Source organism: Trichinella spiralis, assembly GCF_000181795.1.
Source record: "Trichinella spiralis strain ISS 195 chromosome Unknown Scfld4, whole genome shotgun sequence".
Taxonomy (NCBI): Eukaryota; Metazoa; Nematoda; class Enoplea; order Trichinellida; family Trichinellidae; genus Trichinella; species Trichinella spiralis.
This window is the reverse complement of record NW_003526943.1, coordinates 8,476,661-8,493,459: the sequence shown is the minus strand read 5'-3', so window position 1 is coordinate 8,493,459 and position 16,799 is coordinate 8,476,661. Positions and strand designations below refer to the sequence as shown.

The following is a 16,799-nucleotide window of genomic DNA, read 5'->3' as shown; positions in this document are numbered from 1 at the left end:
AGAAATAAAAATTAAAGCAGTATCATTATTGTTATTGTAAGTTACTTCAAGCGCTTTAATTATGAAATTAATTAAAAATTAATTTTTGCATTTTTACCTTGTATTATTACTCTCATGTCTTATAATTACACTTTTAAAAGTGTTGTTTGATATTTAATGGAAGTTAAGCTGTATTTGTTTGATTTTTATACATTTGATGTGCATAAAATTCACGTTTTGAATACAAAATCCGTGCATTAATTAATCATGATACTCAGTTATATAACACATATGTAAAAAAATCAAAAATTAAAAGCAATTTTAGTAGAATAAAATTTTAATTTGCCTTTTGAAGATGAAATTGAAGCTGAAGTTTAATATCATTATCAGTGAATTATAAATTTTAGATTTATCGCGAAAATGCGGCCAATCAATGTAATGCCAGATACTGTATTAGATAAAACATGTTGTTTTCGAAAAACGATTGCTTAAGCAATGATACTTTTGCAATGATTTAATTTGTCTATTTATATGTATGCGTTTTACAATTTATATTACTATTAGTAATTGTAATTTTATAATGATATTATCCTACAATCTTCGTTTCTTTGTTTTCTTGTATTTCTCAAAGTTAGATTCAAAATAAAGGATAAAGCAAACTTAAATAAAAATATATTTATCAGAATTTTGCAAAAAAATATATAGTAATTATATTTAGAAATTAGTTTTTTACCAGTTAGATACAGTATGACAAAACAAAAACAACTATTAACCTGCAATTCAGATATATAGGCTTCTGTATGTTTATAAAGTTTAAGGTTGTGGTTTAAGTTTTAGAAGGTGGTGTTGTTCTTACACTTTTATGAAAAGTGCTTAATTAGCAAAAGTGAATTTTTACCTATCAAATATAAAGGGTATTTGTTATTTTTTGAATATGCGGCACAGTGTTAGATAAATATTTTAGATTTTAGATGCTTTTTTGACAAGTTTTTTCTGCAAGCGAGTGTTGGTATATTCATAATTTTGCAAAGAAAGATTATTAATGAACTACTCTCAAAGTGTTACTAACGCGGCCGCTGGCAGTTCACGTACAGGTAGGTATTCGAAAAGTTTTTCAATATGAAATCAATAACATTTTTTAATAATAGAACATGCTGCTGCAAATGCCCATCATCAGCATTCAGCTGTCTTCTCACAGTACCAAACTGTTTTATCTCGACCTGCATTTCAATCCTCATTGTGCAATCGATCTGTCAAAATGGGTACTTCATATTTCACAGCTGATCCAAACTGCAGATTTCCTAATAGCAATGGCTCTTTTAAATGTGATTCAAATATGATGGCAGAATCAGGAAGTAAATGGTTGTATGGAAATCATGTTGTCGATTATCCTTTAAATTTAACGACAAATAATAGCAACAGTCAGAGCATAGTTTATATGCCTCATCATCGAACCGCACTGCATTCCTGTGATTCCTCCTCCTCTTTGCGATTTCAGACTCCTGCTAAAAATCAGTCTGTCTTGCCGGAGAATTGCGAATCATCCGACTCTGTAATAGAAGGTCAGTTTATAGAAAAATTTGCCAACTTCTCTCTTAACAAAGTGGTAAGCTTATTATTGTATTATTTTCTTTTTTCTATTAATAATAATTATAGACAACAAGTGCTGAGGTTGGTCGTGTTGATTTTGACAACGCCTTATCGAATAGATATGATGTGTTTGGTACTGCTAATGTCGAATATTCTCAATTTAATGCCGTCTCAGCGGGTAATAATATGTGATACGTTATTGTTTTCGTTTTATATATATATATATATATATATATTTTTCTTTTTGACATTTTTGCAGGTTGCAACACATTAACTACTAGTTCACTCTATAATTATACTGGTAAAGATCATCAGGGAAACAATTGTTTTGTTGAGCATGTAAGCATGTTATTTTATTATCTGATCATTTTTTATTACGATTTATTTTCTCATAGGACTGCATAAATGGGGTCACATATTTTTATAGCAATGAAGGTCAGAAAAGTTTTCCTTATGACGGAGTATGTTGATATTTTTTAAGGTTATTGCATTTGTTTATTTTATAATTTTCATTTTTGCATTTTAGTCCGCTGCTGGGCATTATTTGTATAATGGTGCACCATCATACCTGTCCAACCCTGCATATTGCAAATCCGATGCATCTTGTTTTTCGATTTGTGCTGAACTGAAAGCAGTTAAGTAGAAATTCATCTTTTCTTATCATTAGTGACAAAAGAATGTTAATAGGAATTGCAAGCAAGACAACAATTGAATTGTCCACATTCATATTCGTATGAATATCATGGTAAGGTGTTTGAATGCAACGCATAAAATTTCACGTTACATTTATTTTTTTAAGATGTCCCTCAAAAAGTGGATAATTATTACAAGCTTTTACCATTGGAAGAAGTGACGACTAATCCAATGATGCAACAGAATGGTTACTTTTGTTTAGTGACAACAGCTTACAAAGCTGTTTTGGCCGATGATGGACTGTATTATTGTTTGAGGCGTTTGCACGGTTAGCCGAATGATGTTGTATCTTTAAAATAAAAATATTAATTAACTTATTTTTGTAGGATTTCGGGTCGTAAATAGCAACGCTTTATCAGCAGTTTATCAGTGGAAAACCAAAGTAAGCAGTCCAAATGTGGTTGGAGTGAAAGAAGCATTTACAAACAAAGCCTTTGGCGACAATTGTATGCTTTGTATATTAATGATTTATTTGGTTGATATTAATTTTTGAAAGGATTGATTTTTCAGCTTTGATATTTGTCTTCGATTATTACCCAGGTGCGGAGACCTTGAAAAGCAGACATTTCAGCAGTCAAAAGCAATGCAAGTCAAACAACAATTTTCAAAATAGAGATAATATCACCACGTATGACCCAACTTCGAAAAGTGAGTTTTGGGAATTGTTTTGGCTTTTGCAGTATTATTTATAATAACTTAATTTTTCAGATTCAACAGTGGAAAACAAACCAATTGCAGAAAGTCTGCTGTGGTCGTATGTGATTAACATTTGTTCCGCACTGAGGGTTATTCACAGTGCCGGTTTGGCTGCTCGAACAATTGACCCTTCTAAAATACTCGTTGTTGGAAAATCTAGGTTAATTATTTAATTATTTCTGATCATATTTATGATAAATTGGTTTATTATATTTGTTTCTCTTTCAGAATTCTTTTGAATTGTTGCTCTATTTTCGATGTGCTCACTTTTGAACAAACGCAGAACAATCACGTATTAATATCACGTTATCAAGTAATTATTTCACTTTTAAGTGCAATGAAAAAAAAAGAAAGATTATTGTTCGCTTTTGTTTATAGCAAGATGATCTGGTTGGTTTGGGACAGCTAATTTTCTCACTCGCTTGTGGCAATTTGTCTCCTCTGCAGCAAGCTAACTTCGCATCTTCAATGGAATTTCTCTCTCGTCACTATTCAGCGGATCTGAAAAATTTGATTTTGTAAACAAATTAATGAATTAATTGAATAATTTTTCTGTTAGTGTTATTGAAAATGAAAATTTCATTTTAGATATTTACTTCACGGACAAAGGTCGAAAAACGTGATGGAAATCATGCCAATGATTGGTGCCAGATTTTTTAGCCATCTCGATTCATGGTTGATGCGAGTAGACATGTTGGAAAACGAACTGATAAAAGTTAGTTTTCATTATTATGATCATTGTTGATGTTTTTATTTATGAAAAATTTGAATAATGAATTTTTTAATTCTGTTATTCATGAACGTTACGATTATTGTCTTGTTTTTTATTGAAAATGTTGCAGGAAATGGAAAACGGACGCTTATTTCGTATCTTGTGCAAGTTAGCAACTGTCAACGAACGGCCCATGTAAGAAATAGATGAAACGATAAAAATACCTTGCTATTGTTGTTGTTTTAAATATTATTTCATTTTTTTAGACTTGGAATGGATCCACAGTGGTCTGAAACTGGAGATCGTTATCTGTTGAAGCTGTTTCGTGATTACGTTTTTCATCAAGTCACGGAAGATGGAAGTCCTTGGTTGGACTTGGGCCACATTATTCAGTGTTTAAATAAAGTATTTTTTATAGTTTATTATATTTTTTTAGAATGGGATATCTAATAGATTTGAAATTATTCGATTATTTTAATTAATATGTAATATTTATTGTATTCTAATAGCGGTTGAATGTTGAATAGAATATAATTAATAGGTGGTTTTAATGGAGAAAATTTTTTTCTCTCGATGTTTAATAATTGAATTTCAACTTAGTAGTATGAGTTTTAAATTATACATCGATTTCATTTTATGAATATTTAAAAGATACTACTTGCTTATGCTAGCAGGTTTGCTTTATCATATGTTGTATATTTAGCTTGACGCAGGAGTAGCGGAAAAGATAATGCTGATGTCCAGGGACGAGCAGAACGTGTTGATTGTATCATTTGCTGATTTGCATCGTTGCCTTGATCAGTCATTTACAGAAATTGTACAAAACACCTGCCAAGGAGTAACAAGTTGAAGTAAAAAAATTATGCGAGCGCATGAACAAATTAGATGCATCAGCAATGCGGGTGTTGCTTTGCATCTGGTTAAGTAAATTTTATGTATTGTTATGCGGTTGCAACAATTGGTGTACTGTATTGTGTTTGAATTTCACCGTAAAATCAAGTGTTTCTTTTTTTTCTTGCCAATAACTGGCAGTTTCATTATACTTTTTTTGTTGAATTTAATGTTCATGTTAATTTTTCTTAATAAAAGTTTTATAGATTTTACATGTTTATTGCAAAGCGATTTGTTTGTCTGTTGATTGAAATAAAGTTTGTCTGATTGACATAAACGAAACTTGAAGTGCAATTTTAAATAGAGATATATGTATTTATTAAATTTATAAATATTTTATACACGTTTTTTGATGTAAGTAAGTAAATAACTATTTTAAAAATATTTTTTATTAGCATTATAAACAATTCATAAACATGCATTTCTTTCAATACAACAATAAGTGTACAATTTTCAGTTGCAGGGGATCATTGCTAAAACAAATCCTGCACTTTTGAACATTAAAAAAATTAAATAGAGAAAAAATATTACGCTACTCTTGTTACAAAAATCGTCATATAAAGTGCATTAGACATGCAAGAACTGTGGAAAAATTATTTTGCTACTTTAAATTTGTCAAATACGAAAAGTTTAAAGTATTTTTCGAACAAAATGCAAAGAATTTCATAACCAAGCTGAAATGAATAAAAGGCACCGTAATCAAAAATATAATGAAAGTTCTTGATGCATTGGGAAGTATGTTAATGTGACCCATGAAAAAAAAATTTCCATAAACTGGAACAAATAAAAAGCAGTACATTTCAATTTACCAACATTGTTTTTCACGCATGAACCTGAACTATCTACAAGTATGCAAATCAGTGTAATTTAGCAATTAAAGCGGCTTAGTGCCTAGGAATGCGTTGTTTTGGAAGATGCCGGCAGATTGTCGTTGACTCAATAAGGACCTAATGAAGAAATCACGATCCTCTTGTAACATTCCGGTCGGCCAACTTGCGTGCAAAAATACTGATGATGAGGCGGCAAAAAATGGTGACTGCATCAGCATTGTTGGAAATACCGTAGGCAAGGTTGTCAGCGGTGCAGACTTCTCAGGTAATTGTAACATCTGTGGAAATCGGTTCCAAAGGCTTCAAATGATAGAAATTGATTATTATGGACACTTTTTATTCCCTCCAAAAGCTGAATCAAACTTAACATACTGCTTATTTCAAAAATACAACTTACTTGTCCTCACAGTCGGTATCTCGGAATCCTTTGGCAAACGGATTGCTGGCAATTTTTAAATTCGTAATCTGAAAATGTTTCACAGTTTTGAAGTTTTATTAATTTTGGAATTTATGAAAGTATCATGGCAAAGATTTTATCATTTAAACTTTCCTCATTTCTGCTTTCTACCCTATGATGAATATATATATATATTATTTGTTTCATTTTTAATAAAAACATTGTGCAAAAGCAATGCCTGCTCATTTGTTTAAGCTAAATATGAATTTCATGAAATTTCACACATTTAAAAAGTATATGATCAACTTGCCCGTTGATTTTGATAAGCAGTAACGGCCATGAACACTGTCTCTGGAAATATGAACGTCTTCATTGTTTCATATGCTTCATCTTCAAAAGAGCACTTATTCATCATACTGACATGAATTCTAGGCTGATATTGATGCATTGAATTTAATACAATCTGAAAATGGAACAGTTACCAATACTTCGTCATTGAACCTATTAATTTATCATGTGTAAATTGTATGAAGAAAAAATTGAGAAAAAGCATACATATAATTAGTGTGATGTTGCTTGTAATCAAGATAATTTCATTTGAAGCTCAAGATAGTACATTATCGTGTTTTTCAAAGAAATTGCTTAATATTTAAGCATCTGGAATCAATTTCATTCCTTATTTAAAACAATTTTGCAATAATTTAACTGCAAGATATCCAGATGCGAGAATTCTTGCTAAGAGGAAGTGAAGAGATTCAACATCATTATGCAATAAAAATAACACTCACATCTTTAAGAAATGGCCATTTAACAAATAAACTCAAATGCATACCACATAGTTAGCATACTTTTCAACGAATATTTAAAACTTTATATCATAAAATAAAATAAAATAATAATTTCATATGTACATATCCGTTTGGATCCATTTGGTTGTTTGTGATTTTTAGCTTGTCAAAATTGACCACTTGACGCATCCAGTGACTGCCCAACGCTGGAGAATCTGGATGAAAGTGAACACGAGGTGGCAACTCTGGATCACTAGGACCTGCCACAATCCAACTTGATCGATGATATGAATAACGATATCGTTTTCTCTCCAATGGTACAAAGTCCACCATTACATTGTACAACCTTTTCGGGTCCATTCCTGTTATTGAAATTTGAAGGGTTGGAAACATTCTTCTGAAAGAAGAAAATTTTATGAACTACAAGTTTTAAAAATTACTTCAGCTGGCATTTTGTAAATGGGCCTTAAATTTGTAGTTTTTAAAAGTATAAAATGCTACTTGAAGAAACTCACTGATAAATTGTTACGTGTGTATCTTAAGAAACCCTAAAGATAAAAACATAAAAAAATAAAATGTTTTACACCTAATAATAATAATCTTTTGAAATAAATAATGCCCATATATGTTCTGAACATTTTTCCATACGCCAAACATTACTGTAATTTGTTATGATTACTGTTTACTATGACTTTAAAATTCAATTCAAATGTAAAATTTACTATTACAATATTAATAGAAAATTAAACAAAATTTTTAAATATTTGATTTGGATTGTTCGTTTCTGCTGCTACATTTACAAATGTCTCGCTTTGTACAAATACAAAAATATAACATGTAATATTTTTAAAATAGCATTTCAAACTTATAGTTTTTAGCATAAATTTTTTTTATGAAACCTAAATCATTCGGGATGTATAAAATGCAAATTTTATCTTCTTTTCATTAATATAAATGATAATATATTAATTTTTAGGCATCTGGTCATCATCAGATGTTTGTATTGTTGTTCGTATTAATGTTGGATACCAATGTATACCTTTCATATTAGTAAAAGACTATGAAGATATAATACACTTTATAAATTTAAATATTCATATTTTTAGTAATGTGTATTTGTTGAATGAAAATTTTACGTTAATCATACCTTCCGGATTTTGTAACGATCATCTCCGTTCCAAGTTGACTAAACTGAATCCAGAGATCATGCATTTCCAGATTTAACTGTACATTTTTTAAAGAAGAATGCAGAGTCTTCACAGGTGCTTAAAAACAATAATTTATAAAAATTTTTATTAAGAAAAAAGCATTCAATTATAAAAGTGTACCTTTTCCTCCTTCTTCATTATCTAATTCTATCAATGAACGAATCATGAAACTCTTCTTCGGCACTTCTTCCATTTGATGCAAGCCGACGGTTGTATTAATCATGACAGAATAATTATGAAGGCGTCCAGAAAGTCAGAAACAGCTCTATTTGCTTTGAACATTTCAGGTGTCAAAATCTCTATGTTTCAGTTTTCCGTTAGCATGTTTATTGGAGTTGAACAGCCAATAGAAAAACTGAATGCGGCAATCAGAGAGGTCAGAAACGCCAAATTTCACATATGTTTCGTAATATTTGCGGCAGCTTTTATTTGCTGCTCCGGTGCAATAGCATAATAACAGCAATGTTGCTAGATTGCAAGCAGAAACGTGTGCCGCTATTTTCTTCATCCATTCCGTGAGAATTAGCTTCACGTTACACGTCCGGTGTTGCTATTATTGACGATTCAGATTTTGCTAATGTTGTTGAATTAAAACAATTTTGTCTACTTGAACAACGTCCGTTAACAAATCTATAATGACTCGCTATTGTACTCCTCCTTTGCTATGAATAGCATAATTGCTGTGCATTGGAAATCTAACTGACCTACTAGGGGTATTGTTTTCGCTTCATAAAAGAAAGCAAAAATTTATCAATTATTTGTTAAACACTTCCACTTACGTAAATGTTGATTCAATTCAATTCCACTCAACTGCAGCAAAACTGTATACCCCACAGTTGCATCCCATGCAAAATTCTGTTCATCCGTTTTCAATATTTATTGTTATATTAATTTAATTTAAAAAAATGGCATCTTAAATTTTAGCTGAAAGCAAGATGCATAATGCATGCTGCACAATTACATTTAGTTGAATATTTTTCAAAATATATAAATCCAATGCATCTTTTCTTATAAATTTGATAAAGTATTGGAAAATCGTATTTATAATAAAGTATAGCAATTTATGCCGGATAATACTGATATGCTACAGATAAAATGCCATCATGCCAGTATAAAATACAAAGACAGTTCACTTGCATTCATAACTTATCATTTGAGTTATTTTAAAATCATTTTTTTACTATGAATTCTTATTATAAAATTGATTTTTTAATTTACATATGAAAATCACATGCAAAACTGTGCATAATAATGGTAAAATGTTCATGATTAATCTGATCAATGCATTAATGCAGTACACTACTGCTGTATGCAATATGAAACATTGAAAATGATAGCAATTAGACGATTCAAATGTATCATAGCATGCAAAACAGCTATGGATATTTCTACTTCAAACATTTTTCATTTATCTGTTTTGTTTTTGAAATAGGTTGAAGACTGGATTTCTTTAAAAAATACTTTTCCTCTCAGTTTTTCCCTCAAAACAGCAAGTATTCGACTAGAATTTAATAAATGTATATATATAAGTAAATGCACGACAATTGTTGAAGAAATTTTTTATATTTAAATTTGAATATATAAAACTTTCAGATACGTGTACAAAAATGCAGATGCTTTTGAAATATATTTTGCAAGTTTAGTTTTAACAATGAAATTTTACAAGAAGATAGTAGAATTTGAGTTTGTTTTTTCAGATCGTAATTGAAGAGAATAATTGTAAATAAAATTTTACACAGTAAGATCAATAATTGAATAAGAAGGAGAATAAGTATTTGCTTAATGGAAACTTATTTATTCTTATTCTATTTTTGTTCAGTGTTTTCATAAATTTTCAAGATACTGAAAATATAAAATACTACCGTTTGTTGTTTACAGTATATAAGACAAATGCTGTTTGAATGTTGAAAATTACAGACAATTTTGCACTTTGCAAAACTATTGAAATTATTTCAGTTTTGATTAAAAGTTAAATTTTTTCCCCTTCAAAATGATCTGAAAATCAGATCAAGTATTCAAAGTTTAAATAAACTACTATATTTTTAAAAGTATTTTGTTTTGTCATTCAGTAACATTAAAATTTGAGAAAAAAGCAAAATGAAAAAGATATAACTCTCGTTTACTAGTTGAAAATGATAGTTTTCATTGATTAGGAGATAAAGAAAAAGGACAATTAGAACCTCTGAATTGGATATTTCAAGAGTTGTCTTCATAAGCAAATTTTAATATATTTCCGTATTGCAAGTATTCCAAACACTTCACCAAGAAAACATACAAAGTTAAGCATTTAAAATGAATAAAACAAAAGCAGAATTCAACCATTGTATTAAGTAGTTCAGAAAAGTGGCATCTTTTTGAAGGAATTATTGTTGAGCATCTCGTCGGTGCCAGTTTGTCTGCACGTCACTTGCCACTTAACACCGGCAAACTCTAAAGTTCAGGGAAAAGAAGAACCGCCCAGATGTTGATGCGTAAAATAAAAAGCTGTAAATAAAAAATTTTAAAAAAATGCTAGAATTATTTTAAATTATTCTGCTCTAGCTTCTGGAGGATTGATGAGCTGTCAACGTTTGGAACAACGTCTTCTGCAAGTTGGATATTTTCTGAAGCAGACCAACCGACGCCGCCCGGTCGTTCAATTCAAGTACCAAATGTAAAGTTCTTTTTCTCAGTTGTTTTTCACTGTCTGAAAAAATTCTTGTAGCCGCTTGCTAGAAAATCTGAACTCGTAAGAATGAGCTTGTCACTTTTTCTGATTATAAACGTTGGATATTTATTGAATAGCAATAAATCTATGCTTTTTTTTGTAGCTCTGAAAAATTTCACTAAAATGACGGAATTTTTATGTCAAAATAATTTTACTCTTTTTTTAGACCAATTGTCGAGGTTTAATGTTTAATTTAATTTTTGCACAAATGCTGCTATTAACTGCTTCTTCAACGTTTTGAGGTTTTTTCCTCTCTCAAATATGCTACTTACTGCACATTTTATTTAGCAATTTCCAAGATCAAAATTATTTTTTCTACAAACAATTTCACACTTAAAACTAAATAAGCAGGCATTTTAGGATTAAATTTAAATTTGCTTAAAATATTCAACTGACAAAAAATTTCTTCAAGAGTATTCTTTATCACCACAATATGATGAGTACACAATGTTTGGAAAATTTGCTGGCTCATTTTGCTGACTTATGGCATAAAATTACTGATGAAGAGAATTTTGCTAGTTAATAATATATAGATGAAAGCCAGTTTTACAGAGAAAAGTGATGACTTTACTGAATTCACTGATTGAATTGAATATTCACTCATGCGCTTGCCTGCATTATTTGACTTAGTATTTCGCTGCTGAATATTTCCAACGTTATATTAGCGCAGAAGTTTACATATGTGTAGTTTTCACTTAATCTTAACATTGGGTACATAGTTATTTTTAAAGTGGCAGGTGCTGGAAACAAACTTTTAACTGATTAAATTATCAAATAAACTAACTACTATTTCACAATCTGAACAGAAATAGAAACTGGTAAATACATACAGAGTTATGCATAAACCACAACTCTATATACTAAACTACAGAACAAGTATAATACAAAAATATGGAACATATTTAACAAAATATTTAAATTTTTACATGTAAAATATTTCTTATTCTTAAAGAATGTTGATGTGTAATGCTTTTTTCTTAAAAAAGTATGACCCATTTATGAATATCTGAGAATATTAGAAATAATGCAGAAACATTTCTTTGAAAAATTTAACAAATTTAAATGCAAAATCAGTTTAAAAATGCCATGAAAGCACATTTTTCCAATAATTTTATTCTTCGACAGGCATTTTAAATAATCCCTAACTTCTACTGTGAGCACTTTAAAGCACAAGCTAACTTTCCAAAGAAACTGTAATGTCACGAAACAAGATAGACAACTGAATAATATGGCATTTCAGTTACTCATCGGCAACTGTTCTAATAAATTTAATGCATCAAAACTTTAGTAATTTTAGTAAAATATATTATAAATTCATTTATAGTTCAAAAAGAAGGAAAGAATGGTTAATAAACCTGCATGTCAATAAAATACTTTAGGTGAAATTAATAATAATTCTAGTTTTTAAACAGCTTAAAAATGAAATGTATATCAGAAACACAAATTAAGTAAGAAGGAGCTTGTCACTTTTTATATTTTTTGTCACAACAATGCATATTCACATGTGTAGAGTGTGCTTTATAAAAAAAATAAAGCTTTAACTTTCTTGAACATCAGTGGTTTGCATAATAAATGCTATCAGAATTATGAATTATAAGTCTACTGATATAATGAATATAATCATCTATATAAGACGAAAAATTGAATTAGAAAGCTAAGTCTAACAAGACTAACGTAAACAATGAGGAGGTAGCAGTAATAAACACTTATGTATTAGTACAAAGAAAAGCAGTACTTGGTGCTCACATTATCGAGAACTAAAAGTTAAGCCGCTTCCAATTTTTCATCTAAAAAGCTAACTAATAGCACACATCTATTGGTAAGAATGAATTTATAAGTTTATGGAACTGAGAATGATTTTAATATTATAATGTATGTGGAAATGGTATTTACCTGTGTTTTGTTTTGTTTGCTACTTCACACAGAACAGCGTCTATTTACGTAGTTACGGTTATTGTTGTGTGATGAAAACTCAGGCGAGGTTTTTTTGATTTGGTTTAGTCATCGTTATTCTTTTCAAATCACATTATGATATTTTAGCGGTAAGTTCAAATGATTTTAATAGTACTCATGTTTTTTTACACAGTGGCAAAAACTGATAGATTGTATCAATTCTCTTTAGAAGCATGCAATTTTAGTTCTGAATGACCAAAGAATTTATAAGTTAATAAACAAAAAACTGCAAAATGTAAAAAATAAACTGCATATGACCAAAATGCAAAAAATGGAGTCCTCACTATATTTATGAAATGCATTCATTAACTATTACTTCAAAATCTTATACGTGACTGAATATCTTACACTGCATATACGCCATACTAACATTAATGACTATCTATAATAATGACATATGTTGTGTGGAATACTCATATGCTAAAAAAATTAATGTATTTTGGGCTATCTGTGAATAATTTATATAATAAAATAAAAGTCTCATCAAAAATACTGTGTACAGAATTTAGTAATCATTGTTAAAAACAGTTTTAAATTTTCTAGAAAATAAGAAACAGCTTATGGTTTACAGTGAAAGTTGTATTACTGTTCCCTAGTAATTTTTTCCATTTTGTTGTAAAGAAGCCATATGAAACTTCTACAAAGTAAATATTAAGCATATTTCTACAAACTGCCAGGACACTGCATGAAAACTTCACCAATATTTTACTTATGGAGTACACTTTTCTCAGGTGATACGAATGTTTGTTCAGCTTTGTAGTTCTCAGTTAAGGTCTAAAGTTCAGCCGCAGTACACCTTCTACATGGAATTGATTGAACATCAAATTACACACAAACAGCGATTGTTTGCTCTGAGAGGATCCTAACATTAATAAACAAAGGTACAATTGAACTTTCAGTGATGCAAATTATTATTACTTGAATTGTTTTGACACAGTGCTAATGCTAAGACTGCGCACTAATATCTGAGAAGAAAAAGGAGAAAATAAAACAAATGCATGAATTGTATTGAAAAGCAGTAGTAGTTCAGGTGCTTCTGTCTTAAGAAAATTCCTTTTGTGGTTTGCTGTGTGGTTGAAAATAAAATGTACCTCTCTGTTTTTGTTTACTCGATGACCGTAAGTATTTTTGCATATGGCTGATTTTGGCGATAGTCTGCCTACAGTAGAAAGGGATAGATCAGTGAGATGTGCCATTTTTACTGAGGGTTGAACTGAGTCCTTAAGAATCAAATTACAGTCCACTTACTACATGGAATTACATGCAATTGCATGAGTCGTCAAATCATTGCGTACTAATCTTAATTTTATGATGTCGAGACTCTCAGCTAAATAATTATAACATTATGAATAGCTGCTGAGTTGAGGTGAAATTAAAATTTACTTCACATTTTAATACTAATGTTTCATAATTAATCTTATTATAATTTTATTCACAGATTTTATAGAAATTGAAATTAAAACATGTTCCATGTTTGCAAAATAAACGGGAAATCAAAATGAAAATTTAACATTGTGATTAAGATAAAATAAAAAAAACAGACAGCTAAATAAATAATCGTAAAGTTTTCAGGGGGACATTGAATGATAAATTGTCTTGCTTTATTGACTGACAAAGCAGTCAAAAGTGATTTCAATCAACCTGTTAGCATCTGAATAATTATCGATGAATTTAATAGCTTCTGGCTAAAGGGTGGGTTAAAGAATATTTTTAGTATGTTTTCTGAAAACAATGTGCCACTTTTATATCATTGGAAAGCATGAACACTTTAATTAGGTTTAGACAAACGATTTTTGTCAATAATGTAAAATGATCATTTCTTTCCCACAAGTGAATGAATAAATAATGTTTACTAAGCTAATGTATAAATAATAATGAGCAAATACTTTTGACATGTGATACTTTTTGTTATTCGTTCTTTAAATAATTTATCATTTCCATATTAGCTGTAATGAAGCATGATGCTTTTTCTTAATATAAGTTTAGTAAATCTTGATTTTTAGTGCAAGAAATTAATTTGTTTAGAAACAAAATAGTACAACTTGATAAAATAACTCATGACGATGAACATGAATGTATTTTTTCAGAACAAAAAATGATTGTGATTTTTACAATGACAACAGATTGCTTGTAAATATAATAATTTGAAGGATTTTCTAATGCATATTTGCGTTAATAGGAAACTGCTTCTTCATTTGTTTATTGTTATGATGTTTCACTAAACACTAGAAAAGATGCTTTATAAATTTTAAGTAATAACACTTATCAACTAAAAATTTCATTGTGTAAAAATAATCTGCTTGCATGGTGTATATGATTTTTCAATACAGACAATTATTTATTAAAACAAAAAGCAGTGTCAATTCAATTTTTCATTTTGAAAGCGAATGCTTATTTCAACAAACCAACATTCATTCATTCACAGTCACATATGCCAAATCACAGTGTAATTTGTCGACGGCAAAACAAACTTCACGCAGTATTTAATTAATCAAACAGCGTTTCCGCTTTTATCACAGCTAGTTATAATGCATCCTTCTAAAAGTCAGATTCAACCGTTTGAAATGTAGAGTGATAAGGCATGGGAAAACTGTATGTTGTTTTACAGAAGCCAGCCCACAGCAAGACAAAGCCACAGGTGATAGCAATAGTCACTCGTAAGAATTTGCGAATTAGCTGCCGTAAACGACTTCTTAAAATAAAAATAAAACTCATGGTTACCTTGGTATCAATAACCTTGCAAATGAAACTGTCCAGATGTGTTTCATTATCGTCAGACAAAGTTGCTACAGACTGCTTATCAAATTTTGCCTACTGCTTGTTATTTATCATTATTTTTCTTGCATTAAAAGTTGCAAATATCAAATGTACAAGCAATTAGTAAAAGGAAACTGTTTATGAAGACGAGAAAAATAATTTTTTTTCTGATAAAAGTTTTAAGAAAAAAGTTTCCAATACCGATCTTTTGCCGATATGCGTAGTAAACTACACCAAATAACAATAACAGCCAGTATAGAGCTTTCACTGAAATTTAATAGTTAGCTTGAAGGAAAGCAATTTAAAATTTCCTACTTGATTAAAGCAGACTGGGGCAAAATTCCGTTTGTATAAAGGCAAAGTTCATAAGTAGACCAAACAACAAATAGAAGCCAAAAAAAACCAGCAAGCAGTGTAAAAGAATTGAGAAGGCGAAACAGATAATGACCTGAAGTCATAAATAATATAAGTGAATTAAAAAACAAAATATTATCAATCACTAACCGACAAGTTTCGGTTGGAAACAAGTAATCAATGCTTGTATGCAAGCGGAAATTGTAAAAATCTAAAAAGAAAAAATTTTGTTAAAGTAAGAAACACCTGTAATTACTCTGCTGGCATTACCGACCACACCCACCAAACGCCAGTTGAAAGCTAAAAGTCATATTCTTATTAAATCAAAGCACATTATATATAAAGTATACAAAAGAGCATTTCAACCTGGTATAAGCTTGTAAATGTCAAACAAAGAGGAAAAATGTAAGGGCCAATTTCAACAATAGTGACACGTAGGGAATCCATTGCATTTCTCAAGTAACTAAGAAACTAAATTAACATTTTGTAATTCATTTTTTTAAATACATAATATAAAATCATTCATAAAACTCAAATATCTGAGCAGGAAAAAAAATAAAAAAGTAGCATTGAAAAATGTAGTTCACGTACAGTAGATAAATAATATACACGTTCTTTTTAATGTAATTTCAATCCAATTTTTTAATTCAATTTTGAAATACGGCTAAACAAATTTCATGCATGGTTTACTGTTTAATTTAAAAATGTTCAGAGCACGAAAAATAAGCACAGCCGGCTTTGTATATGCATTTTTGTCAATTGGACTTTGTGTGATCACTCTGATTGGTTAATTCAAAGAATTATATGATTTGCTAGTTGAATAACAATTTTCTGGTGAATGTTCTCTTAACGGGACACATTATTCTGTCATTGACTACTAGCGCCACTTAGTGCGTAAAATGAAAAAAATTAATGCCCTTTGAGTGTTTCATTGTCTGATGGACTGGATAAATTGATTTTTAAACACTGAAATACAAGAATGAACATGAAAAAGCATGATTTCACCTTTCCTTTTATTAACACAAAGAATTTCATTTAATTTACTTTTATTAACAGCTGTTTTTAATACAAAAATTAATATAAAAATATTATAGTTGAAGCGAGTAGTACAAATAGATCACATACATAGAAATACATCAAAAATAACAACAAACAAAATACGCAAAACTTATTATTTGCTGTCGTTCATAAGCAGTATTCTATATTCTTTTATAAATGTAAAAATGTGGAAAAATTAATTTCTG

At 29.6% G+C, this 16,799-nt stretch overlaps 4 protein-coding genes across 4 annotated transcripts; 3 read left to right on the top strand and 1 right to left on the bottom strand.

The window, feature by feature from the left end:
* The first annotated feature begins 1,021 nt into the window (after positions 1–1,021).
* Positions 1,022–4,520, top strand: Tsp_02153 (PAB-dependent poly(A)-specific ribonuclease subunit 3). Its single transcript, XM_003377837.1, has 17 exons — positions 1,022–1,073; positions 1,128–1,585; positions 1,636–1,747; positions 1,829–1,908; positions 1,965–2,030; positions 2,096–2,203; positions 2,257–2,314; positions 2,369–2,530; positions 2,589–2,708; positions 2,773–2,910; positions 2,971–3,118; positions 3,187–3,271; positions 3,337–3,476; positions 3,547–3,673; positions 3,801–3,865; positions 3,937–4,075; positions 4,374–4,520. The coding sequence occupies exons 1-17, from the start codon at positions 1,022–1,024 to the stop codon at positions 4,518–4,520; spliced, it is 2,205 nt and encodes a 734-aa protein (XP_003377885.1).
* Positions 4,521–5,435: 915 nt separating this feature from the next.
* Tsp_02154 (T-box protein H15) lies at positions 5,436–7,788 on the bottom strand. Its single transcript, XM_003377836.1, has 5 exons — positions 7,724–7,788; positions 6,700–6,973; positions 6,123–6,251; positions 5,789–5,856; positions 5,436–5,691 (listed from the first exon to the last, which is right to left on the bottom strand). Exons 1-5 carry the CDS (start codon positions 7,786–7,788, stop codon positions 5,436–5,438), a joined length of 792 nt encoding a protein of 263 aa, XP_003377884.1.
* Positions 7,789–9,299: 1,511 nt separating this feature from the next.
* Tsp_02155 (hypothetical protein) lies at positions 9,300–11,014 on the top strand. The gene is made up of 5 exons (XM_003377835.1): positions 9,300–9,313; positions 9,378–9,467; positions 10,326–10,442; positions 10,658–10,670; positions 10,904–11,014. Exons 1-5 carry the CDS (start codon positions 9,300–9,302, stop codon positions 11,012–11,014), a joined length of 345 nt encoding a protein of 114 aa, XP_003377883.1.
* A 2,564-nt stretch (positions 11,015–13,578) lies between these two features.
* On the top strand, positions 13,579–15,574 carry Tsp_02156 (hypothetical protein). Its single transcript, XM_003377834.1, has 5 exons — positions 13,579–13,651; positions 14,802–14,923; positions 15,053–15,169; positions 15,386–15,424; positions 15,527–15,574. The coding sequence occupies exons 1-5, from the start codon at positions 13,579–13,581 to the stop codon at positions 15,572–15,574; spliced, it is 399 nt and encodes a 132-aa protein (XP_003377882.1).
* The last annotated feature ends 1,225 nt before the right edge of the window (positions 15,575–16,799 follow it).